Source organism: Blennius ocellaris, assembly GCF_963422515.1.
Source record: "Blennius ocellaris genome assembly, chromosome: 13".
NCBI lineage: Eukaryota > Metazoa > Chordata > Actinopteri > Blenniiformes > Blenniidae > Blennius > Blennius ocellaris.
Window position 1 is genome coordinate 3206745 of NC_137662.1, and position 27021 is coordinate 3233765.

General features: G+C 41.7%; 1 protein-coding gene across 1 annotated transcript in view; it reads right to left on the reverse strand.

The window, feature by feature from the left end:
- Nucleotides 1-1808: 1808 nt before the first annotated feature.
- LOC308138105 (protein kinase C epsilon type-like) overlaps nucleotides 1809-27021 on the reverse strand; it is a gene marked incomplete at its 5' end in the record, with an annotated part of 79945 nt that continues 54732 nt past the window's right edge. Inside the window, 5 exon segments of the mRNA XM_080507077.1 lie at nucleotides 1809-2219; nucleotides 3202-3348; nucleotides 7148-7336; nucleotides 7503-7641; nucleotides 19286-19440. Of these exon segments, the coding sequence (XP_080363203.1) occupies nucleotides 2073-2219; nucleotides 3202-3348; nucleotides 7148-7336; nucleotides 7503-7641; nucleotides 19286-19440 (777 nt within the window). The 3' untranslated portion in view covers nucleotides 1809-2072.

Genomic DNA, 27021 nt, shown 5'->3' on the forward strand with positions numbered 1-27021 from the left:
ACAAGACGATACAGTAAAACGAGTCGCCAACAATAAACAAATAACAAAAAAAAAAAAAAAAAAAGGAAACAACAAACTGACATGATGACGACATGAGGAGGGCTCTTCATGTATGTATGTGCACACAATGCAGAGCTAATACATTCATTTCAACACATTCGGTCTCGTGGACATGTTCCGTCTTTGCTACGCAGCGATTTGGGGTTTTTAGTTGTCAAGACCGTAGGTCCTGTTTGTTACTGCACTACTGCACACACACACACACACACACACACACACACACACACACACACACACACACACACACACACACACACACACACACACACACACACACACACACACACACACACACACACACACACACACACACACACACACACACACACACACACACACACACACACACACACACACACACACACGCACAAGGCATTTTGAGGACAAATCCGTCAGAAAGTTCTTGAAAAAACAATTCTGATTGGTTTTAACTTGCTGAATTTCTCACTGATGTGCATAATGTGGCTATCAAACTCATGCTAACTTTAGCATCTCAGGAGCCTGAGGCCCCGTCCACCTGACGACGCTGTGTTCACATCGTTTCTGGCCGATCATCCACAAGGCGTGGCTTTAGAATAGCTTGAAAACGGTTAAAAAACTAAAATAAAAACCTCAACCGCCTCAGCTTTGACGTGTGGACGGGCAAATCGTACACCAGATTACAAGCAAATTTAAATGGAAATTGCTCATTGCAATTAGCATTAGCCAACCTCAATGTCTGCAGCCAGACTCAAAAACAAGACTGATGTTCAGCGTCTTTAACAGGAAGTACTTCTGAAGCCTGCCGACATGCTCACTTTATATATAAGAGAGCGTTAGCATTAGCACCGCTCCAGGTACCTCCTGGTTTGTGTTTACCAACATGTCAGATTAAAAGACAGGACTTAAAAGGTCAGATTGTCTTCTGTTAAGTGAAAGCTGAGGCCAACTGGTTGGCTAATCTCCTTGTGGGTTCCTAATGCGTCAGCATTAGCATTGCGTCCGTGTTTACCAGCTGGAGCCACATGATGCACGTTGAGAAGAAATCCTCAGGTTGAAAACTCAAGACAAACTTTGACTGCAATTTTTACCATTTTAGTTAAACAATTCAGACTACATCTGGCTGGTCTGTTAGCCGGTGGCTAACGGTACCATTTAGCTTTCATTGAAGAACTTCTAACACGTTAAGACAAGCGGATGGCATCACAGCGCGAAGATAGAGCGAACGTGAAGCCCAAAATGCAGAAGTGGGGCCTTTTCTTAAGCTAACGTTTATTTTGCCAGTTTGGAATTTAGCACACATTCACATTTACTTTGCTAGCGGGGGGGGGGGGGGGGGGGGGTTGGAGGCTGTCGAACAAGGTCCGACTGACGTCCAAGTTCATCACGGGCCGGACTTCAAACTCCTAAATCTCCGTCGTCCTGTAACGCCGCCGAAGACCGAACACAGACTCACATGTAAAAACACTGACTGAAATTCAGACTAAAATCTTCACGTCGTCATAATTTCGTCTGAAAAAAGTCTCAGTTCTGCATCCGGTTTCACTACGAATGAAGAGCGTTTGATCTGTGAATACAATCAGTGGTTCAATGATTATTTTTTTCTTCTTCTTTCATTCACATTCAGGGTGAGCGGAGAAGATACACATGAGAAACGACACATGCATGCACACGTCAGCCTGTCTCTTTCCTCACACACACTTTGTCCACTTGGCCCGTGTGTGTGTGCGTGCGTGTGTGTATGTGTGTGTGTGTGTGTGTGTGTGTGTGTGTGTGTGTGTGTGTGTGTGTGTGTGTGTGTGTGTGTGTGTGTGTGTGTGTGTGTGTGTGTAAAACCCTCGCCATCCAATGGGGCTACGCACGATCAAACAAACAACAGCACAGAAACACGAAAAACACAACGGTGGACTATAATTCCTGGTGTGTGTGTGTGTGTGTGTGTGTGTGTGTGTGTGTGTGTGTGTGTGTGTGTGTGTGTGTGTGTGTGTGTGTGTGTGTGTGTGTGTGTGTGTGTGTGTGTGTGTGTCTCAGTGCTAGGCGGCGGTCTCGTCCCCAAAGTAGGAGAATCCTTTGAACTCCTCCTGGTTGATCTGCTTGATGATGTTGTCTTCGACGGGCGTCAGGACGGGTTCTTCTCGGGTGAAGTCCTGGTCAAAGTTATTGACGTCCCTTTTGGTTTTCTGGGAGGAAACAAACAAACAAACAAACAAACCAAAACAGATGAGAGATGAAGATTATTTCTTTGAGAGTTCAGCATCAGCAGACCGTTTTTTTAAAGACCCCATGAATTGAATTGAAAATTATATTTCTGCAATTGTCACCTCGTGTATTTAAAATGTTTATTTATCTACTGATCCGTGTTAAAATCTTTCCAACAAGTTTTAGCATGATTCTACCAGAATCCACACGGGAAAAATGAATATTTTTAGGAGCCCGTTTTAGTTGTTGATGTTCATCTATAGTACTTTATCAACACCTTTCTGAAGGAAATTCGTCATCACACTCAGGCAAACATGTATTTTCAGCGTTGATATTTTGCGGGTTTGTCGACATCTTAGCATCACGGAAACTCACGGATTTTCCCAAGGCATTGCGTGGGCAAGATCCCGTTTGTCTATTCAATGTGGTGAGAACCACCATCTGTTTCACAACATTTACCAGCGTTCTCGTGGCTTGAAGACTCCTTTGAGAAAGTTGGACTTTTTGAATCGGTCAAATGTTACTGTTTTTGGCTGCAGCGACGCCGTCTTTGATTTCCCAGAAACCTTAGCGGCAGGTTTCCGAAGATGACGTCAGTTAATGGAACATAAACAGTGTGACGGCTCCAAATTCTGCTTTGTTTGACTTTGTTGTGATCGATTTAGGAAACGGCTGTTTGGAAATGAGTGGTGATGGTCTTGTTTTAGTTTATTCTGTGTGCAGAAATTATGCTTTGTATTGGAAATATATTTTTAAGGGTTTTTTTTTCTTTGGGGGGGGGGGGGGTTATTTTATTATGAAATTATTTTCACATCATAATAGCTCATTTTCCCCTCTTCCTTTTAAAACAGTGGTTGGCCACTTGACATGACCAATACTTAATAACAAAACCAGATTAGGATGGAAGCACCAACCTTCATGCTGGAAGGCGAGCTGATCTAAGCGGGAGGAAACAGAACTCACGATGCGAGGTTTGAACGGCGGTCGGATCTTCCTCTGCTCCAGCAGCGTCCAGTCGATCTCTCTGAAGAACGTGTGCAGCTTGATGGCCTCCTCCAGACCCTGGGCGACCACGCAGCCCAGACGCTTGACGGGACTCTTCGTCATGAACTGGAGACAAAGAATGAAAACAATACTTTTTTTCCACACACACACGAGAACCGGTTCTGTTTTAGAACTTCAGACTCCTAAACATCTGATCGGGCGATTCCTCTTGGTCTGAAGTCTTCAAGACGTTGCAGGACATTCTACTGGAAGAGTCAGGGAGTTGTCGCTTGTGTAAAGTCATTATGAATCACAAAAGGAGAAAACACAAACTTAAAACTTAGGCTTCAACAAGCTATTACATTTCAAGAATGTCTTTGAAGGCCCATGAAAATGTGACAAATCAAATCACATGACACGTTCAGTTTGCCCCTCAGTATTTACACTGGTTCAGTGTATCGACAGGTCACCTCAATACAAAACAAGAAAGTTAGAAAATGATAAACAATCAAATTGATATCAATCCCTTCATTTACCACTTCACAGAGGGGAAAATGATGTTTTCTGTTGCGTGAACTGACGTTTTCTAGAAGTGTATTTTAGACCCTTTCAGACGTTCACCGACAAGTGACTTTAAGATTTATCGGGATAAAATCAGATTTGTGTGAGGAAAAAGCCAAAAATATCAATTTTGGTGCGATTTGTCGTGTTTCCTCCAGCAAGGAGGCGTAAACAAGTGATGTTCTATTTCCTGGGTAATACGTTCAATATGTGTGGAGGAGATTAGGCTTTTCACACAGTCAAGGAGAATAAAAATAGATCAAATGAGGAGAATCTGAAAGAACACAAGGAAAGAAAACAAACATCTTTTATCCATTATGGCACGGGCCTTTAATCTTGCAGCCCCTCAGGATGGCCTCCAGCCCAGTGGTTCAAAACCTTTTTCTTAAAGGAACCAAATGTTTCCCACCACTCCATGAGCGAGTACAAAAGAAATGAAGGAAGCGTCTGCAGTGTATACGTCATATTCTTTATTATAACTGTTTGAGTTGTAACTGATTTTGAATAGATTTTATTTCAGAAAATTATTCTTGTCCATTTCATAATTTTGTTTCAATCCACTTTTTCCAGCTTCCTCTCTTTTAATACAAAACTGACTGTATTAAATTTCAATGTATTTTTTTGAAAGGCCTTTTTAATAATAATAACAATAATAATAATAATAATTCTTATTCTTATTATTACTATCCTTGGCAATGGCGTTCACAGGATGCATCCACAAATAGTAGAGATAAGTGTTAAACACTTCTGCTTCGAACATCTCATGATAAACTGAATCTCTTTGTGTTTTGACAATTTGCATTAGATTGATGTATACATTTATTTATTCAGTTTTTATTATCACTACAATGCCCTTCATGCTGGAGAGTTGGAAGCACTTTCTAAAGTTCTTCACTTTATAGAGGTAATTGAACAGTTTGCCACGGTTTGCCTCGGACCCCCGACGTGACCCCGGACTGGTACTAAGAGATGACGGAGTCAGCTTCGTGGGGGGTCCACTTCTTTTTGTTACTGTTTTATTTTCAAAAGTGCATCTTAACAAAAAGTGCAAAGTGCCAAAAAGTGCATCGGAGGATTGAGGAGTGGTTTCTCCAAGCAGCAGAACACTGAATGTTGTTAAAAGGTCCCTGAAATACCCTTTAAAAAGTTAAAATCCTCCCAACCAAAACCATAACTAGAAGTGAATGAAGCTAAACCCATATCAGCAAATACACCAAAAAAAACCAAACACCTAAATAATAAACTAAATCCTGAACCCTGATAAAACTATGTACAACACCCCCACTTTACTCCTACTCTTGGTACCGCCCGGAACTTTCTTTAGCCGCGTCTGTTCCAGGGGGAATCTTTTACCAGGACACACACACACACACACACACACACACACACACACACACACACACACACACACACACACACACACACACACACACACACACACACACACACCAACAACTACAAGAGTCAGCCAGTCTCAAATACACTTATATTGCACAATGCTCAATTGATCAATCAATTCTTGTGTTGCCTCCACAGACGGCCGGATCTACAGACAACAACAGAAAATTCAATAAATAAGTTAAAACAACAATTGTGTGCATTTGTATACGTGCTGATTTTAAAGTGCTGGTGAACATTTAAAGTGCTTAAATGAGGAACGAACTGACTGTACGCTACAGGCACGGTTACCATATCACTTATAGATGTATTGCAAATTTGGATATTACTTATAACACATACTTACAAATCAAAATTCTCCACTGATAGATTCCAATATGACAGAATAAGGAGTTAGCTGGTGATCCTACCCTAGCTTTAGCCGTGACTTTCCTGGACTGTCTCTTTGTGCCTGCAGCTGTGATTGAGCTGCTCCGAGCTGAGAAGCTCCGCCATGTGACCCCGGGCGGTTCAGCTGGACGGCCCGTCCGCCCAATCAAGACCCCAGAGCGCCGCTCAAGTGACTGGTCAGAGTCCAAGAGCAGGTCCAACATAAACACACTGCACTTTCCCACAAGGCTTTGCAGTCCAACCACACTGACGGCCAAGGTAAACTCTGAGGCCTGTGATGGAAAAAAAGCTCTACGGACAAATACACACAGTGACCCTGTGGCATTACGCACACACTCACGCATACACACACACTCACGCACACACACACACACACTCAGGCACACACACACACACACACACACACACACACTCACGCACGTGGAGGAAAGTATCCAGTGTCCTCGTAGAGGACGGACAGGAAACAGACCACCAAGCAACAAGAGAAAAATAAAAGGCGTCTGAAGGAAAAACGATTGTCCAACATAGTGATAAAAACCAAGTCAATGAAACCAGTGCAGCAGCAGCATGGTCCCACCACAGGGCAGTACTGTAGTTAGTATCAGGAGTAATAGTAGTAGTTATTACAGCTTCATTAGTATCAGGATTAGTACTAGTCATAATTAATGGTTGTCGTATTAGTCGTGAAGCAACCCTCCAACCATCACACCAAACAACTACATACACAACTCACAAGTGACCATCCAACCAATCAACCATTCATCCGACCAACCAACCAACCAACCAAGTGACCGACCATCCATCCATCCATCCATCCATCCGACCGACCAACCAACCAACCAACCAACCAACCAACCATCCAACCAACCAACCATTCATCCAACCAACCAACCAACCAACCAAGTGACCGACCATCCATCCATCCATCCATCCGACCGACCAACCAACCAACCAACCAACCATTCATCCGACCAACCAACCAACCAACCAAGTGACCGACCATCCATCCATCCATCCATCCGACCGACCAACCAAACAACCAAACAAACAACCAACCAACCAACCAACCAACCAAGTGACCGACCAACCATCCATCCATCCATCCATCCATCCGACCGACCGACCGACCGACCGACCAACCAACCAACCAACCAACCAACCAACCAACCAACCAACCAAGTGACCGACCAACCATCCATCCATCCATCCGACCGACCAACCAACCAACCAACCAAACAACCAACCAATCATCCATCCATCCGACCGATCGACCAACCAACCAAGTGACCATCCATCCATCCGACCGACCGACCGACCAACCAAACAAACAACCAACCAACCAACCGACTGACCAACTGACCAACTCAAAGACAAACAAACCAAAATAACTTTAATTAACAGTAGTAGTAGTGGTGGTGGTGGTAATAGTGGTGGTAATAGTGGTGGTAATAGTGGTGGTAGTTGTTAGTGGTGGTAGTAGTTATAATGAGCAGTAATATAATGCTGTCTATGGAGCAGGAGTAGCAGTAGAAGAGTAACCCCCCCCCCCCCCCCCCCCCCCCCCCCGGGGACTGACCGCTCTCAGGATGGACACGGCCTCCTTGCTGAGCCACACTGGGTAGAGGACGTCGTCATGGAGGATGGACTCGAACAGGTCGTCCTCATTGTCGGCCTCGAACGGAGGCTGTCCCGCCATCATCTCGTACATCAGCACCCCCAGAGCCCACCAGTCCACCGACGGGCCGTAATCCAGCTCCTGGAGGATCTGCACACACACACACACACACACACACACACACACACACACACACACACACACACACACACACACACACACACACACACACACACACACACACACTGTAACCTGCACTGTAGTATTTTAACAGCAGGTGATGTTGCTGACTCAGCGACCAGTGTGCAGGTACTACCTCAGGTGCGATGTAGTCTGGCGTCCCACAGAAGGTGGTGGTGGTCACTCCGTCCAGGATCCCCTCCTTACACATGCCAAAGTCCGCCAGCTTGCAGTGACCCTCCGCATCCAGAAGGATGTTGTCCAGCTTCAAGTCTCTGCAGGACAGACAATGAAAGCCTTTGTTTTAATTGGATCAACCCCCAAAATAACAAATAACCACATAACCAACCAACCAACTAAGCAACCAATTAAATAACAAATGTTAAAGCATCTTTCGACTGAAAGATGCTTTAACATTTGTTATTTGATTGGTTGCTTAGTCGGAGAAAAGAAAACACGAAAATAAAAACGTAGATACAAACATAGACATACCCCGATATCAAGCGCATTTTAAAATTCATTTCAATCCAATTCAACTTTATTGATATCGCACCAAATCACGGTCATTTCTAGATGCTTTTAACAGAGGAAAGCTGAAAACTACAAGATATGTCAGCATGCAGAAAAAATTAAGTGTCCAAAAACAAAATAAGTGCAAATTAAAATATTTTATCCCTTACTCCTTTCTCTTTTGAATATAAATTAAGTTATATATGTTTCTTACACGTTATACAGATTTAAAAAAATGTAAAACACAAATTAATAACAATAGTCATAATTCTACTACTACTACTAATAATAATAATAAAAACTCAGCTCTTTTCTTCCCGTATTTTTGTTAAACAATTCATAAAGTCTCTCATTTGATAGACGACACTGTCTGGATTGTGAAATGATTGTCCTGATGAGTGGTTAGTCCCTGGGAACAGAGAAATGCACCTGAGGAAGGAGGGAAAGTTGAGTGTGTGAGCAGCGAGGTGGGAGTGGAGTCTGGGAGATAAGGGCGGCGGCGCTGACAGACGACAGGCTGGCCTCATGAATGCAGCCGCTCGGCGCTTGATGGTTGATCGCTACAAAAATGTCAACATCTCTGCCGCGCAGCCATTCAAGCCCGGGGTGTTTTCGAAAAAGCCAGCCGCCCCGACAAGCCGGAGAGGGTTAGCTCAAATCAAGAGCTTATGCAAGTGTTCTGTTTTTGTCAGGACTAAAAATACAGGGAAAAAAAACAAAAAACAAAACAAAGAAAGATTGAAGAGAAAGCTGTTTCACAATCCTGTTTTGAGAGCTGATGTGATTGGCTGCCCGGCTTTTCTGTCCCCATCATGCTTTGCTCTAACGGGGTCTGGCTCAGTGGCTGAACTGGCGAGAAGTGTGAGAAAAAAATGAAATAAAGGGAAATAAGTGGGTTGGTTATTACCAGTGACTGACATGAACTTTGTCACTTACGTAAACTGAAGGACGTACAGTTTTAAATCCCCTTCAAGCTGTTTCTGGTAGTTTGGTTCGGTCACATGCACATTTAAAACTATTCAGTTAATATTCTATTTTCTGTGCAGCAGCATTTCCCTGCTGTGTTTCCGCCTCCTGGCAGCAGTTCGGTTCGTCTTGCCTGCGCTCACGTTCTCTTATCTGAATGACGTCCAGCAGCTTGACGGCAGCTATGGCAGGTATCTGCCCCTCGTGCGAAGAGAAGCCTGGAACGGTATGCTGCCGACGCTCAAGGGAACCTGAACGTCGGCGCTGCACTGCTTGGCTTCCAGCCAACTTTCTGCCTCGCGACACACAAGTCCCAGAGGTCGAGTGCAGGTCAACAGGGACACCAGAGATCCAATGAAGCGTTTTGTTTTTGTTTGTCTTTTTTGAGCGTCTGCAGTTCGTCCTACAAATGCCTGTTCATTAGAAATGTAGCACCGTTCAACGAAACGAGAAGTTTTTGTTTTGTTTTATTGCATAATAAAAGTGAGGCGGCTCCCATTGATTGGTGAACACAATCAGAAATGTTTAAGATGTACACAATCTAAAAACAAAATAAAAAGTTATAGCTTAAATTAAAGCATTCTACGCTTGGTGAAATGAATGTTAAACTGATTTTTGAGGTTTTTGCACAGTTTTGAAAACGGTGGATTTCATTAGTAAGACATTAGTAATTAATTTCTACTTGACTTTCTGTTACAGTCCCTTGTTTTATGAGTGAAAACCATCAGATACTTGCAGAGCTGCTGTCTCTGCGTCATGTAAAGCGTAAACCTACCATATGTCACAGAGTTCAAGTTGCATGGGGCAGAAATATGCACCATGAAGAGGAATTCAATTTAAAACAAGAAGGCCGTTGCTCGGCTAATCCCCCGCCGGAGGGCTTTATATTTTCTCACAAAGCCAGCTCTAAGGCAGCACACTTGGTACACTAGAGGGTGTTCCATGGGTCCTAGTAGATAATTATGTAGAATCTGAAAGGTCTTCTTCATAAGCTATGTCAAAATACGTCTCCAGAGCCCAAAAGGTGTTTTTATGCACTTAGTGACCCTGTGACCTGATATGCAAATTAGGTCATGGTCACCATGGTGCCCCTTCTCCCCAGGTGGAGTGTCCATGTGTGAAGTTTGGTGACTGTGGGCCCAGGTACTGCTGAGAAATGAGGAGAAATGTTTATATGAAAATACATGTATTGTGCAACCATGACGAGCAAACTTCAGACCCTACCAATCTTCAAGGTCAAGGTCAAGGTCAGGTCACTTGGTATGCTGGAGGGTGTCCCCAGAGTACTAGTAGGTGTGTATAAAATTTCAGAGCCCTAGCTCAAAAAACTAGGCCTCCAGAGCCCAAAATGTGTTTTTAAGCACTTCGTGACCCTGTGACCTACTTAATATGCAAATTAGGTCAAGGTCACCATAGTATCCCTTCCCCCTCTGAGATGTATCCACATGTGAAGTTTGGTCACTGTGGGCCCAGGGGTTGCCGAGATATAGGTAGAAACGTTCGAACGGACGGACGTACGGAGACTGTTTCAAGATCCCCCTTCGGGGCCTGTCGGCTACGGCGGGGGATAAAAACATCTACGTTATGAAGTCTTCTACTATATCGCTTCTATTATAAGCTGCATTATGAGCCAGACCGCTAAACAATTACTTAGAATGTATTAGGAACTTATAGCCTGGACAATACGGTACTTTTGCCACCAACACATTGAAGTACCCTGTTTTCCAGACTATGATTTGTACTTTTTTCAAATTTTTTTCAATGTTTAATCATAATAACGAGAGTTGATCCACCGTTGCTGCCTGACGGCACTAATTAGTAACAGATTACTATTTCAGTACTAATGTTGTTGTGGTTTAGTTTACCTTTGCCATTTTGTGCCTTGCCAAAGGGAACGTGGACGTCGTCATGGAGACCAGCTCCTGTTATGTTTCGCTGCACATCTCACCTGCAGGCGTGTCCCGGCACATTAAGTACGAATGCCTGCGGCGGGGCGGCAGACGGTATTTAATGTGTCTGTGATTGGATTTAAATCTCTGTGTAACTCATCACCTCGCCGCAAAAATAACTAAATAAATAAATCCAATACCTGGAGGCTGCGGGTGTTCGCCTGTACTAATGGAAGGACGGCAGGAAGTGGCCGTCCGGACAAACTGTTCAAACTTTCGGCTTGTTGTTTCACCGACAAGGTGACAAAACATGACCAGTAAAGATTAAACTATCTGGCCTCCCAATCAACATGTTTGGCAGGTTAGAGGTCAGGAATTGTCTTTTTATTTGCAGATGATAGTGTATATATGCTTCGACTGCACGTTCATCTCGTTATTTCTTCATTTGGTCGAAATCAGGCGACAGAACAAAAGTTAAAAATCACAAAACTGAAGGGGAAACTGATTGAAAAGCTGCAGCGGTGAAAAGTGGTCCCAAGAAGAGGAAAGAGCGCTGCAGTCCACATCACTCAGAATATTGTGAAAGTTGAAGATGCAAAGCTATTTTAAGTGTTATTTTCTAAGTGGACACAGATCAAAGGTGAGTTGTTGACCTTTGACCCTGCCCGAGGGCGTGGCGGCGTGCGAGCGGCGCAAACAAACAGGAAAAGGTGGTCCGGCCTGTTAAAAACCCCGCTTGACCCCTGGAGGGTGACCTGATGTTAAACATGCAGCACGCGATGCCCTCGGGGAAGAAAACAACCGTCACGTCGTTCTGTCACTCAAATAGACAGTTTAACCTCACTCGGGACTGAAAAACAAAACAGTCCAAACAAATCGGTTCCAGTTTCAGATCAGAAATATCTCATTTAAGCACGATGGAACGTTTTCGTGTTACAGCCGCATTTCAGAAAGAAAGAAAAAAAAGAGATCCTGAACCTGAACATCTCCAGTAAACAGCTTCGGGTCCGTCCGTCACTTTGGACATTTCTTGGGGGGGATTAAAGGAGCTTAACATATTTCTTAAACATTCCAAAACGACACAAACAATTTAAAGCAGTTCAAAGTTCAAAGTTACTGTCATTTATTACGCCAAAATTAATTTTTCAAAGACGTAACACTGAAGTTAATGAAGTCAATCTGCACACTGCACTGTGTGCACGGATGGATAAACAAAGAAAAACAGACGAGATGAAGCGAGAGAGAGAGAGAGAGAAAAGACATACGCAAAGTACGATAATAGGTAAACATGGGATAATGTTGAGTTTCACATTTTACAAGCAATACAAACACATGCAGATGATGTTTATGCTGTTAACGTTTAACATCATTTGGAACTGTAACATATATACAGTATATAGATAGATAGATAGATAGATAGATAGATAGAGAGACAGAGAGAGAGAGAGAGAGAGAGAGAGAGAGAGAGAGAGAGAGAGAGACTGGGTCAGAGTTCAAACACACACATGGGGGTGAGGGTGGGGGGTTGAGGGAGGCAATCAGGCTCGATTGAGAGCATTTCCTGTGTTTCATGGTGATCTTGAGTGATTTTTCCATTACGTCGCGAGCAGAAGCCCCGGTGCTCATCTCCCCCTCGCCTCCCCTGCCCTCGTCCCTCCATCCCCTCCTCTTGTGTGACTGTTTGTTCCAGACCAACATCTGCTTGTATATGTTGCTCGGGGTATATTTATCCATGTGGGGCTGCAGTGGGATCAGGGTGCGAGGAAGCACAAGAGGAAATTCAACAAATCACTAATAATCCTGGTTATAGTTACAACAATTGCACGTTTATTTGCCCCAATTGCGCCAAAAAAAACCCAAAATCAAATGATTTAAACTTAAATCAAGTCAAATAAAGCAAATGGCCCATTTGAATTCCTTATTTTTCTTTTTTTATAAAATATATATAGTGTGTAATGAAGAGGGATCCCAGAAACTCAGAATATTACTGAAAAATGTGCCGTTTTGTTTGTTGTTTCTACACTTTCAATATTTACCATTGAACCACTGTGTGATGTCACTACTGTAACACCTTCACCATTGCACAACCGCATCACCGTACTGCTGCACCAGTGCATGATTGCACCACTGCAGCACCATACCACTGCAGCACCATACCACTGTACCACTGCACCGCTGTATAAATGTAGGACTGCAGAACTGTACCACTGCACTGTAGCGCCCTTAATCCAAAGAGGCTAAACGGTTCACCAAGTGGCTCACTTGTTTGGGATAAGATCCAGAAAAGTGAGATGAAATGAATAAAAAACTGTATTTGAGAATGAACAGTGCAAACCGTTGGAGGAATCTTCCACCATCATGCGCTTCTTGTTGTGCTCAGTAATGACTTTGACCTCAAACAAAAGGCCATTCAGCCGCTCGCAGGGTGGAATTATCCCAGAGATTCAACGAGACGTGACAAAACCTGCTAAAAAACAAACGCTCAAAGAGACGGCTACTGTCGCACCGCGAGTTGCTGCTTCGCTTAAGTTCTATCTGTGTTTACACAGACATACCGAGTGCCCCCCCCCCCCCCCCCCCCCCCTCACTATCACTGCAAAACATCCACACAGCTTAAAGTATTGGGCTTAAAAAATAGTTAATAGTTTCTTTCAGAGAGTTAAGATGTGGTGATGAGAGGATGGACGAGCGGGTCGATGGGGAGAAAAAAGAGATGGGAGGGGAGGCGGAGGAGAGGGAGGGGCGGAGGACAGGACAAAATGTTCCCGAAACACTTGTTGATCATCTTCAATAAAGTGGAATAAAGTGGGCCAGAGAGAGAGAGAGAGAGAGAGAGAGGGAGGAGGGAGGAGGGAGGGGAAGGATCAGGTAGCCATCATGAATGAACACATGTAATAACACAACGTGAGCGTGTTGTTCCTGCCGTACCGCCGGCATTAATATTCACCATGGTGACAGCGTGACAGAGAAAACACTGCAGAGGGGCCGAGCCATTAATCTCCATGTTTCTTAACAGCGAACAGGGATCAGCCTGTTTCAAAAGCCCCCCCGGTGGAGGTGAATACCTGCCGCAGGTGAGCAGCGGTTGACTGGTGGTGGGGCGGCGTAGTGTGTGGGTTGTTTTTTTTTTTTTAATCAAAAATATTTGATCTATTTTTAAATAAATTGTTTTTCAATCAAAAAACATTATCTCAAATATTAGAAATGTTCCTAAGTTAACAAAACCAATTCCGACCCTCAAACCCTGCTGTTGTAAATTAATGAAAGCAATTTTAGGCTTTTGACAATTTAGCAAAATTCTTTAGAATATTTTTTCCATTAATAAGATAAATATCCCAAAAAACAATCCCAGTTTGACCGATAAACTCTTTTTTTTTTTTTTTATTCACTTAATATCTTTTTAAACAAACGTCCCCCCACAATTGATTATTTCTCTGATGCTCCAGACTCAAGTTTCTTCCAGGGACCTTTCACGGCCTCTTTGACCCTCAGGCAGACTTTGGGTGGAGTTTGTCTGTAAAACCCTACGGTGAGGCCAGAGAACAAACAACAACGTGGAGACCACTTTCCTGGTTTGGGTTTAATTGAAACCAGTAGACATGAAGCCACGCTGTCTAAGTTTCACGACGGCAGCCTGCCTCCCTCATTAATAAAAGCATTGTCGCACAAAACTGTGTGAAACAATGAGGCACCAGCGGGACGGGACGGCCGTTTGACTCGGATCACGTATTCCAAACATAAAAAGACACAATCGCATTAAGAAAAAAAAAAAATGAAAGAAAAAAAGAAAAGGAAAAGTGCTGACTTGAGTTTGACATCCTGTGTTTGTGATGTATGAATATGAGTTATGCAAGTTTTGATTATTTTTAATCCTGTGGCAATTTTATGCAACAGCTTCATCGAGCTTCACAATGCTCTTTAGGTATTTTGTACATTAAAACATTTCTTTTAACCGTTTCAACATCTTTTCTTCACATTTCTTGTAGTTTCTTGGTAAAGCTCTGACTTCCTGTCTTTTTGTTTGCATATTTCTCACGGGCTCTGTGATTTAGCCAATCAGAGATGAGCTTTCTGTCTCCCTGAGAAAATCCTGGACCTTTATGGGTGCTCTTGTGCTCGCGTTACCATGGCAACACAAATGACATCTGTTGAGTTCAGTTGTCAAACAAAGTCGAGAGTAATCTGATTTGAAAATATAACCTACTCTCACGGGACGACTTAAATGATGACGCGGCTAATTTATGGATTTTTGTTTTACCGATTAACGAGCTTCCAGCGGGTAATACATGGGTGATGCGTTCAGGTGCATCAAGCAACGCTGAGCTTTCTTTTTAAATTTGGTGGGTGTGGTTTAAATTCAGTTGTGCTCAATAGTCCGGAAAGTACAGTAAGTTACATAAGTAGAGACTTACCTCTGATTCATTCATGTATCTATAAGAAACTTTTGACATGAAAATGGAAAAACGATGCATTTTCACTTGAAAAGTTGTCGTGTGAACGGGGCTTTAATCACTGTTTGACCCTCAACTGGATAAAGCCGTATGGATGATGGACAAATGAAGCTTTGATGAGCAAAACACAAAAAAAGAGAGAGAGAAAGCCATCAGTTTAGTCTTTTAACTGCATTGAAAAGTGAAAACAGCATTTCTCAGGATGCATCTTTCTTCCTGACAGTCATTAATGAGCTTTGGCTACATTAGCCTTGGTTATATTTCATATTGCCTGAAGAATAAGAAAACATACCGAACATCATTGTGAGAAGACAAATGAGGCTTTATTAAACCCTCTGGGGAGAGCACGCTGCTGTGGCAACACAACAGCCGCTTTCTGAAGAAGTCTAGTTAACCCCTTTGGGACCACTTATGAAAATGTTTGGAAATGGAGAATTTCAACATTGAGGTGTTGTTAAAGAGCTGAAAAGTAAAAGTATTTGCTATCAGTGGTTTTTCTGTGGTAAAAATCTGCAGGGAAGTGTAAAACTGATCAAAATGAGATGACGTTTCATAGGTTATAGGCTGCAACCCGTTGAAAACAGGGAAGTGGGTCAAGATTGAACTGTTGAGGATGATTTGTCGAGGTCAAAGGTCGTAAACATCACTTAAAACGACACCACATTGACAGCCGAGGCCATCTCAACCTTAGAGTGATGGGGCAAATTAATGCCAAAATAAGCAAATGGGATCTGATAACGTGAGAAGGTGCTGTAAATGTTACTCATATAAAGACAAAGACCTCGTTCTTCACTAGAAATTAATCTACTGGAGGCAGTCAGTGAGAAGTCGACTCACATATGTCTACGTTTGTCATCGAAAGGACTTTAAAATCTTTCTCAGCCGACCGGATCTCTGCCCAGGATAATTGGACCACGATGGACGAAGCTGGTTGTGGCGGCAGATATAGAGATTGGTGGGAAAACTACCCAACGCGTTTGAGAAAAAGACACATTTGAGAGGACGGGAAAGAAGAGCGCACTCTTCTTCCGCCGCAGTTATTTTTGGATGTGACGGCTTGAAAACTCCATCCATCACAATGGTGTTATGATTGGAGCCGCGCGGCGCCTTTGTGGGACCAGCTGTGTGTTTGCAATCGGCCCACAATGATATTATGACTGAAGGGAGCTCCGTGCGGACGGACTGTACCTGAGGCTGACACGCCGCGAGGTGATCTGGACCTGCTGTCCGGGGTCGACCCGGTCGCCCTGCGTGCGCACTAAAGAAAAATATTTAATCTGAGAGAAGAAATGCTTCTCATTGTGAGCAGACACACAAAACACCAGGATTTTTAAAAACAGCAGCTGCGAAATGTTCCATCTGACAGGATGTTTCCTCCGACCCTGTTGCACTTTGAGTCTCGACACAGTGACAGTTACAGTTACGTCACCGCAGTGCTACGTTAGCCGAGCCGTTAGTGACGAGCTGGTTAGTTTAAGAGGCGATTCGCGATTTAAATTCAGCGGATTTGTGAGGGGAAGATGCTCTGTGAGCCACACTTCTGGAAAGAAAGGAATTTGTGAACTACAACAACAGAGGAACTAAAAGGAGGCGGCTTTTCATAAGAGAAGCTAACGATTAGCCTATTAGCTGCTATCGCAGATAAAGGCGATCGTTAACGTGATGTACATCTTTCACATTGCTCGAGATAGGACTCATTTATTTCAGGAATAATGAGGTTTTCCAGTCAACAGGAGTTGGAATAATAGATACTAATGCATTAGCACTTTGGCTAATAGTCCGCTTGTGCGCAGGAAAGAGATTTTAATCATTTCTAGTTTTACTCACCACAGTAATCTGTTATTAGCAAAGTCACTAACCAATGTACCATTTCTATAGTAACACCACTGAATAATAAAATTGTTATTACCAACAATAATAGTAAGTAAGTAAAGTTTATTTATAAAGCTTACATTTCACAGATAAAGTTCTGTACACAAAATGGGAGCACTAAAACAACATAATAGAAATATTTAGTTCATGAAAAACATAACAAAAGTGGAAAATCTATCAACCAAAAGCTTTTCTAAATATGAAAGTCTGTGGTTAGACATTTTCTTTTTAATTTAAAAACACACTATGCTGTTTGAAAGTAGTATCTGAATTATTTTTGTTCCCCATCATAAAGTCAAAGCATGATGTTTCATCGAAACTAAAACTAGCTAAGTGTCAATTCAAAATGGAAATATGAAATCATTTGCAAGGGATTTATCATCCAACAAAGAAATAAAAATACATAGGTAACGTTTAGCATGTTGTCTTGTAGAAAGACTTTCTCTTAGTTCAGGATTAATAAGATCTGCCTCAAGCGATCAAGACTTAGTAAATAGTAATGAAATCGCTTTTTAAAGTGGATGACAAATTAAAATCAGTGGTGTGCAGTCAGGGGCAGCACTGCTAGCACCGCTCGTCCTGTAAAAAATTATTTTTCTTAGCAACTTTATCCAGAACACGACTGGTTCTATTTTGTGGAGGTCAAATCTCCTATGTCCTCTAAACGCATCACAGCTCCTTTCCTCTGCTGGGGCTAGCAGTAGCTTCATTGCTAACCTCTGAAGGAAGCTGGACGCTGCTATTGGGTTAAAATGTAGAGTGACAGTATCATCAGCCAATCAGAGGTTGATGTGTTATTGACGGACCGCCTCAGGACCAGCAGAGTTTCTAGTGCTGGTCTGGCCTGCTGGCCCTGACTGAAACACCACCGCACGCTACTGATTGAAATAATGCTAACGCTAGAGCTAAAAGTCGTCAACCTCTTCGTCCAGACGTGAAGCCACAACAACAGCAAAATCTAACTGTGCTATCATCGAAAATAACAAGCCGAGAATTCAAGTAAGTGTAACTGAATGTCCGCTGTCACAGACATCAGGGTTTTGATGCATTTCCAATTGCAAAATGATCTTACAACACTGCAAATTAGCGCACAAAGTACATGCTAAACCAGGCAGAATAAAACATGCTTGTTTTCAGAAAGTGATAAACAATTCAAACGAGTTACGTATGTTTAAGCCTCAACAGATTCTTCCTTTAAGTTCACAATACTTTTCTACGTTAAGTTTATTTTCATCTTCCAGTAGTTCTCCTGTAACAGAGAAGCCTTCCTCTCAGCTTGCGAGCGCTAAATCAAATAAGCATTTAGACCAGTGGTCACCGACATTTGATCTCCTGGAGCCCCCCCCTTTAATTCCACCTTTCACGGCCTGCAGACCTCAGATATGATTTCTGATCAGACAAAAGCAGAAGCCTTCAAATGAAGGTTTCTCGGGTCTATAAAGTGGTTTATTATGGGTTTTTTTTGACATGTGACCAGTGAGAAGTATCCAAAGTCAAGTTGAAAAAGAAAAAAAAAGCAATGTAATGTAAAGTAGTAAAAATGAAAGAAAAAAAAACGACCTGAAAATAAAAAATCAAGGTAATGTATGTGTAATTTAAAAAAGTAATATCTATGTACCGAAAACATACGCTTCTGTCGTCCAAGTTCATGTTTTTTTTTCTTTAAAAACAAAATTCCAAAAGCTTGTTTTTAATGTGGTTTCTTGGTCTCGGTGTGGCGTCACCTGGGTGTTAGAGTAAGACTCTTCTAGTTTATCACCATCAGGTTTTCCCTGGAACTCCTTGACAAAATGTGTTTTCAGGACTTTTTTTTATCGAGGGTTAACTTGTGCGCTACAATCGGGAAAATTCACAACTGTATCAAGTGGACGCCAAACAAAAACAACAGAAGCTCTAATAAAAGTCTATCCTTCTCTGTCGACCAGTACGACTTAACGGGTGCTCCTGTACAGTTCCGCAACCCCCGTGGTTGGGAAACACTGCAACTGCAGTTGCTTGGTATACGTTTTCTCAAAGTGGAGGATTGAATAAATGAGCCGGTGAGTTTGCTGATTTCTGAGACTTAAAAAAGCAAATCCATAATTCTTCTCACAACTCACCTCGAGCTTTGAAGAGAATAATTTATTTTGGACTTTGCGTCCCACGAGGAGCGTGCAAAGCCCAACAATAGTCAAGACAGAAGTCGCCCTCCATTCTAAACTTGTCCCGGAACCTGTTAAGAGCATCGTTACCTGTATATGACGCCATGCTGGTGCAGGAACATCAGGGCGGACGTGACCTCGGCGGCGTAGAAGCGAGACCGCGCCTCATCGAACTTCCTCGATCGCTGAATCTGGAACATCAGGTCGCCTCCGTTGACGTAGTCCATCACGAAGAACAGACGGTCCTGCAGAGAGAACGGGGAAACAAAGTCACATAATTGAACATGTGACGTTGGGCGACTCAATACACCCCCTTGTGGTGTAAACTGATGGGAGAAGATGGATGACATGCAGGCTGATGAGGGATATAGTATAAAATCTGTATTATCTGTAGAACTACATCACATTACGTCTCAAATATTAACATAATAAAACAGAACATGCTTAAAAATGGCTTGCATCTATTCATTCTAGTTAAAGTTAAGTCCTTGATATTTCAGATAGAAAAATACAAACTTTTTTATGACTTTGACATAAAAAAGCAAAGGCATTTAAGAGTTTTTAAGAGTCTATTAAAGGCCTGCCCTCACAGTAGTACCTAACGCTGTGAGGTGTGTCTGCGAAATAAAAAAATAAAATAAATCATTACTCATGCTATTAAGTAACATTAGTCAGCAGTTCCTATTGTAGTGATTTTATATTGTGATCAGTGTTTACAGAATCCTGCAGTGCATAGACTTCACAAAGTGTTTGAGCATGAGGCATGAGAATAGACTTTATGGCATCTAATACGTACTTGATACTTTAGTATTGGTACTCGGTATCAGCAAGTATTCGTACTTGAATCTATAACACACACACACACATGTGCACACGCACGCACGCACGCACGCACACACACACACACACACACACACACACACACACACACACACACGAGTGCTATATGACAAACACGGAGTTTCCACTTCCATAGGATGCTTTCCTATGACACACACACACACACACACACACACACACACACACACACACACACACACACACACACACACACACACACACACACACACACACACACACACACACACACACAGTATACCGCGCCCTCAAGGCTCTATTCTCCTGGTACTGAAACTGGCCTCCGGGGGGAAACTGCCCCCTTCCTGAATTCCTGCTCGCTTTCTTCATATAGGAAATAACAGAGTGGTGTGTGTGTGTGTGCGTGCGTGTGCGTGTGTGTGTGTGTGTGTGTGTGTGTGTTGTGATATAAACAGCTCCGTATATAAGAGAGAAGGAGTCACTCCAACCTACAGTCACTCATATGCGGGCTGTTAGCGTTAGCACACACACACGCACGCACGCACACGCACACACACACACACGCACACACACACACACACACACACACTCACACAAATGTATATTTGTGTGTAAACGAGTTTAGGCCACAACATGAGGCGCCCATGTTTGGTTTGTAAACCTTTCATCACAGAGAGATTTTCCGAGGAGTTCAGTGTTGAGGTGAAGAGAAAAAACTGCAGATTCCTGACACGAGCAAACACAAGTGTAGGCGTTATGTCATGAACACACACACACACACACACACACACACACACACACACACACACACACACACACACACACACACACACACACACACACACACACACACACACACACACACACACACACACACACACACACACACACACACACACACACTGCAGCAACAAAGGATGTTAAATCTTTGAAAACGACTTGTTTTCCTGCACTGATGACTGAATCAGTAAAAGATGAAACAGTCCTGGCGGTGGAGCCACTTGGCAGCTCTGCTGTGACTTCCTGTCCAGCAGCCTGGAGTGGCTCATCAGGAGGACCGGGACTATTCCCACTGGGTCGGCCTGATGTTTGGGCTGCTCGGGCCAGTGGTCAGTTTTGTTTTTGTTTTTTTAGGCCGGTGTTTTGTTTTGTTTTCCACAGCACTGAGTTTATCACATGCTGTCCTGACCCCACCTCCCTCCTCTGGCAGCTTCTTCTTTTCTTAAATAAACTTCATTTAAAGTTTACCACCGACAGCTTCTTTCTTTCGCAGACGCACATTGATGACATAACACGCCCGTGCACTCGCTCAGTGAATTTGAAAGATGGACAGAAAGAACAAGGTGGAGCAGAGAAGGAGAGAATTAAAAAGAAGAACGCTCTGGAAACAGATGAAACGAAATGTGCCACGACTGGCAACTTGTTCATTAGAGCGAGCCTCACGCTCAGAAACAACAAATGACGATGGTAGGATGTTTAACTTTGCCTCCAAACCACTGTTTGATTTAATTATCAAGTCAATGGATTCTGTGGCTTTGTGGCATATAACATAATATTATATAATTTGAATAATAGTATGATGCAACGCCACATAACTGGGAAACTTTTTGTTTTGGCTCCTCAGAACCCAGAACCAACAGCAACAAGCAGGACTGACCATATTATTATATTCAATATAATGGAGAGCAGGATGGAGACCTGCTGCATATGAGAAAAGTCCTGAGATTCTAGATGATTCAGCTCTACATTAATGAAACTGAGCTGAACTTTGTAAAAAGGGGAGATTTGTGCTGAGAATTTAGAGCATTTTTAAATCAAGCATATATAAAATCAAACATTACTTCCAATACGTGAGAAGTTTCTCAACAGTATATTTCATCAATGCCCCATTTATAGGATGTTCCTGTCACGGTTGTTCAAATGCACAAGTACTAAAGAGCAGAACTCTTGCTTGGTAAAGACCTTTAAATGGACTTATCTGGAACTGTGTTCAATATATTGAGCTTTTGTTGGAATTCACAAATAAAACCATAAAATATCCTTCAAAATCCAAGCATAACAATTTCAACTGATAAAAAGCGTGTTAGATGATTCATATTTTGACTGTACAATTATTTCATCTATGAGGACTTCTTTCACATCATTTCACCATTTTCATGTGTTAAATGACTGAAACAGCCCAGAAAACCACAAAAGTCTCGCCAGATCTGATGATCCTCAACAGAGCTGAGAACGTTTGTCTGAGTCCGGCCAGTTAGTAGTTGAACGCTATTGGTTTGTTTGCGTTTGGGGTCGGGACTGAGCTCAAGCTCAGTTGGGTCAGACCAGTAAGAGAGTGGCATCTTAACCTTTGGATTGAAACTTTAAAGTTTTTCTTTCTTGTTGGGCAGAATATCTGCCATCAAAAGTAGATATTTTTGGAAACAAAAGAAAAACAAAAACAAGCAATTACTGCCGAAAATGACTACAATCTCAACATGAAGCCAATTTGGAAAAAATACAGTGAAAACTTCTGCAGCTGTTCGCCCATGAGCCCGACCGCTGACCCTCCACTGGCCGGGTGAACCCATATGGAGTGAGGCTCATTGTGATTTTCAGTAAGATATATGTCCCGCGACATGAAAAAAAAATGTGAGAGCCTGCTTATCTCTTCCTGGTGTTATCTCCCTAAATGTCATTTTTCTCTGTGAGGTTTCAATGAAAAAAATGTGAATAACACAAAGTGGTTGAATGTTGAGATCTATGCCCAATATAGTGTAATATAATATAATATTTGACATGTGGAATGCTAATGAGTGAGGCAAATTAAATATACAACATTTTTGGTGATTGTTTCTTCATATTGGCGAAATATCCCACAAAAATATGCCCAACATACAGAAAAATGTACAAAAATTGCTGAGAGTGCACAAACGTGACCACATATTGTGGCTGATTGTGGTAACTGCAGCAACAAATGACCACTGAAAAACTGATATACTGAAAATGAATGCAGCACTGTTGGTCCATGAGGATAATAATTTGATCAACCATACCACCATTTGTTAGAGTCACTATGTGTTTTTGCAAACTCACTGTGACATCATGGCTTTGAGACTTGGCTTGTGTTGTGTTAGCAACTTTTCAGAAATTATTATTATTGTTTTTAAATCCATATTTTATTTAAAAACTTCATCATTTGTTGGTGGTTTGGTCAATTCTCGCCTCTTGCAGACCGGTTTTGTTCCACAGGCCTGATGTTTGACACCCCCGAGTTTAAAGAAATGAAAGTAACGGGAAGTTTGATCCACACTTTGAAAACCTCCATAAATAATCTGAGCATAGAGGAATGCAAATAAACATTTTGAGAAATTTCTTTTAGTTTTTTTGAATAAATATTCTTTCACCATGCGTGTTCTGTGAAGAGGAATGAGAATAACTGGCGAGAACAACTCACAACTGCATTGAAAATGCTCAGAAATGACTGAAAACTAGGACCGCAAATGCCCTGAACGTTACTTGTGATCCTCCCGTTATTCAACCTTCCTGTCACCACCTGATCAACATCATCAAGCCTGTCTAATTTCATTCATTTATTCTGCAGTTCAGTTTGGATTTTTCCTCCAATGGTTTCAATAGTAGATTTATTATCAACCAGAAATTAGCTGCAGTCTCACTACGATTAAGTTATAAAGACACAAACATTAAGAAACAAATGCTTGTTCTTGCTCACAGTCCAAATTAAAGTTATGCAACCACAAAGAGATAAATTTTTACTGCTTAGGAAGTAAAAAAAAACGATCTTCTCATGTGGCTCAAGACTGGAAGTCAAAAGTTCATAGAAGCCCCTCCCCAAAAAAGACACTTTCCACATAAACAGAAGAGAAAACACACAAACTTAAATCCATGTGACGTATATGAAACTATATTTAAGTGATAATAGTTAGTAACTTCTACATTTTCCCCGTTTGTTCCAAAGTAACAATAAACCAGGAACAGAGTCTCAAACATGATTAAAAGCCAAGGAATAAAAATAAAAATGAATGTTAAGCTTAGTTTTAAAAGTGTAGCAGTGAGGGGGATTGTGTGACGGGCAGTGGAGCTCAGTCCACCACAGAGGGGCTCAACAGAACAGGCTCCGCCCCCTCTGAGCTTCAGTTTGGACCTCGGTTCCTCCAGGTCAGCCGATCAGCTGACCGGCGGCACCGAGCGGGGGTGGAGGGTGGAGGGTGGAGGGGTGGAGGGGTGGAGGGGTGGAGGGGTGGAGCAGCTCCGAGAGGCAGGGCGGGACCAGACCATTCAGAGATTTTAAAAATAAAAAAAAAAGTATCTTAAAATGAATTCTAAGATACTTTTATTTGTTTTTTGTTTTTTTTATTGAAAAGTACAAAGAAACTTAGAGCTTCTGGTTCGGTGTTGTTTAATTGAAGGATATGATGCATTTATCTTCATTCTAATATTTGAGACCAGCAGAAAAAAACATTTCTGGGCGACTTTGCGTTCATTCTGAAGACTTTTAAGTGTTTTTTTCCTTCACTTTCCATTCACAGTAAATGAATCTAGGGCTCTGGTATCAGTTTGAAAGGGGGGAGTGGCAGGATTTAGTCTTACATAAGTAGCCTACAGCCCACCTCAGATGGGTTTTTTTTCTTTTCTTTTTTTTTCTTCCCTTCAATCCCCCCCCTCCCTCCGTTCAGAAAGAGACTTGCTAAACAGGATGTCGAAATAGTTTGTTTAAATGTACCCAGAGTCCCCGGCTGGTCCCACCCAATCAAACATGAAGAAACATTTCCTGAGTGTAATTACAAATGTACAGATACATGTTTCCCACTGTACACACACACACACACACACACACACACACACACACACACACACACACACACACACACACACACACACACACACACACACACCCTGCTCTATAGGCAGTCAGATGATTCACAGACAATAACGTCTCGATGCTTATCTGAGCGTTTTGTGTGTGTGTGTGTGTGTGTGTGTGTGTGTGTGTGTGTGTGTGTGTGTGTGTGTGTGGTGTGTTGATGTGTTCAATGCTTCTGTGTGTATGCATGCTTACTATTTGCCCTCTCCGTGCCCCTCCAGCCGTAATGTATGTGGATCACGTCGCGACTTGCGTCTTACATAAGCTCAAGCTATCTCACAGGGTAAAAATAATCCGCAGTCACATCTTTGCTCCATCCTCCGATTATGCCGTTAACCCTGTACAACTGTAACAACTGTACCAGTGGGGACAATGTGAAGCACATTATACAGTGGCAATAGTTTAATCCACGCGTATGACTGTGCAACCTTTAGTATTGACTGTGGAAATATAATGTAGCATGTTAGATGGCAGCTTGAAATTCAATGTCATTAAAAAAAGTCCTTCAAATTGTCGTCAATTCGCACTAAACTGGGATGTTTTTCCAAATCCAGCCAAGTAAAATATATTCAATATTAAAAAACCTGAATAAACAGCCTCCTTTTGAGAAGTTATCTTATTAATTTTTGAAAACTACAATGACAAAAGTACCAGCTGTTATTACTGTACTCATTCTCCACGGGTCAAATGACGTCCAGTGTCATTAAACAGTTATTTAAAGTCCAGGCGAGTTTATTTATGTAGCATTTTAAAGGCAAAAGGCGGGTCGGTGTCCTTTCTTCACAGGTGCAAATGGAGCAGATATCTCACCAGTGGGTGTAAAAGACGAGTCCAAACAGAAATCTGTTAATGGAAAGTGAAGGGAACATGTGGATTATGAAAAGGAGAGGACCCAGTACGGAGCCCTGAGGAACCCCCAAACATGATTTATGTGACTGAGCTTCATAAATAACCAGCTGGCATGAACATTTTAATTGTAACGAACCAAATTGTAAGAAAGTCTCAGACAATTTTAACCAATGTGAAGTATCTTATGGTCGACCATTTGTAAAACAGCACCGAGCGGTTTGGGAGCATTTTAATTCAACTTATTCTGTCATTTCTGAGGTTTTAATGTTGTAGGTGAGTTCTGGAAATGACATTAAAAAAAGAGTGGAAAGACAAATAAAATGCAAGAAATAATGAAATTAAAAGAAATGTTTTAGGTAAAACCGATATATAGAAACAAAACGGTGATAAAAGACAAAAGAATGTAATTAATATACGATGAAAATATAAAGCAAAAACTACCGATAACATTTCAAGTGAAAACGCATCTTTTTTTGTGTTTTTGGAAACGGTTTGTGTTTCCACAGCAACATTTTGCAAACGATGTCTGACTTATTTAATGAATAAAGTCCTATTTGACTCAATGTCTATGGTTTTAATCAAATAATTCAAAGTAAGGTACATTTAAGCAGCCCCACTCTATTTGCTTTATTGTAAACTGTATAATTGACATATTTCTTATTATACTATTATTAATAAATAATAATAACAATAATAATAATAATGATAATAATAACAATAATAATAATATAGTTTTGTGGCTTAATGTTTTTTTTTCATTTGTAAAGCTTATTTTAACTGGATGTATTTTAAGATAAAGGCATTTTGTTATATTTCGTACCACATCACTACAGGGGCAACTATTCCTATTAATATCAAAAATGTATACAGTAGGAATCTCACACAAAAAGAAAGTAAATTCATATTTAATTTAATGACAAAGGTGAAGCAGGACAGAAGAAAACTATTAAAAATGGGAAAATGTTTCATATTTCTGAGACAAAATATAATCAAAGTATTGATTTACTTCCCTTTTCTTTAACGAATGTTTGTTTTTCCTGTCCAAAGTTCTGTGTAAACAGTATAAATATTCAGTGTTACTTGTGATTTATAGTTTCAAGGTTTGTTTGTAAACTTTCTTATTCTGACTTATTTCTATTTGTGAAGCAACAACAATCTCATAGAGCCAAGATTGAAAACAACAACAACAACAACAACAACAACAACAAACCATGTCAGCGTTTGATCTTTGTGTCCAGAAGAGAATTGCTGGTCTATTTTCCTCGGAACATTACGAGCCATTACCGCTTGGCTG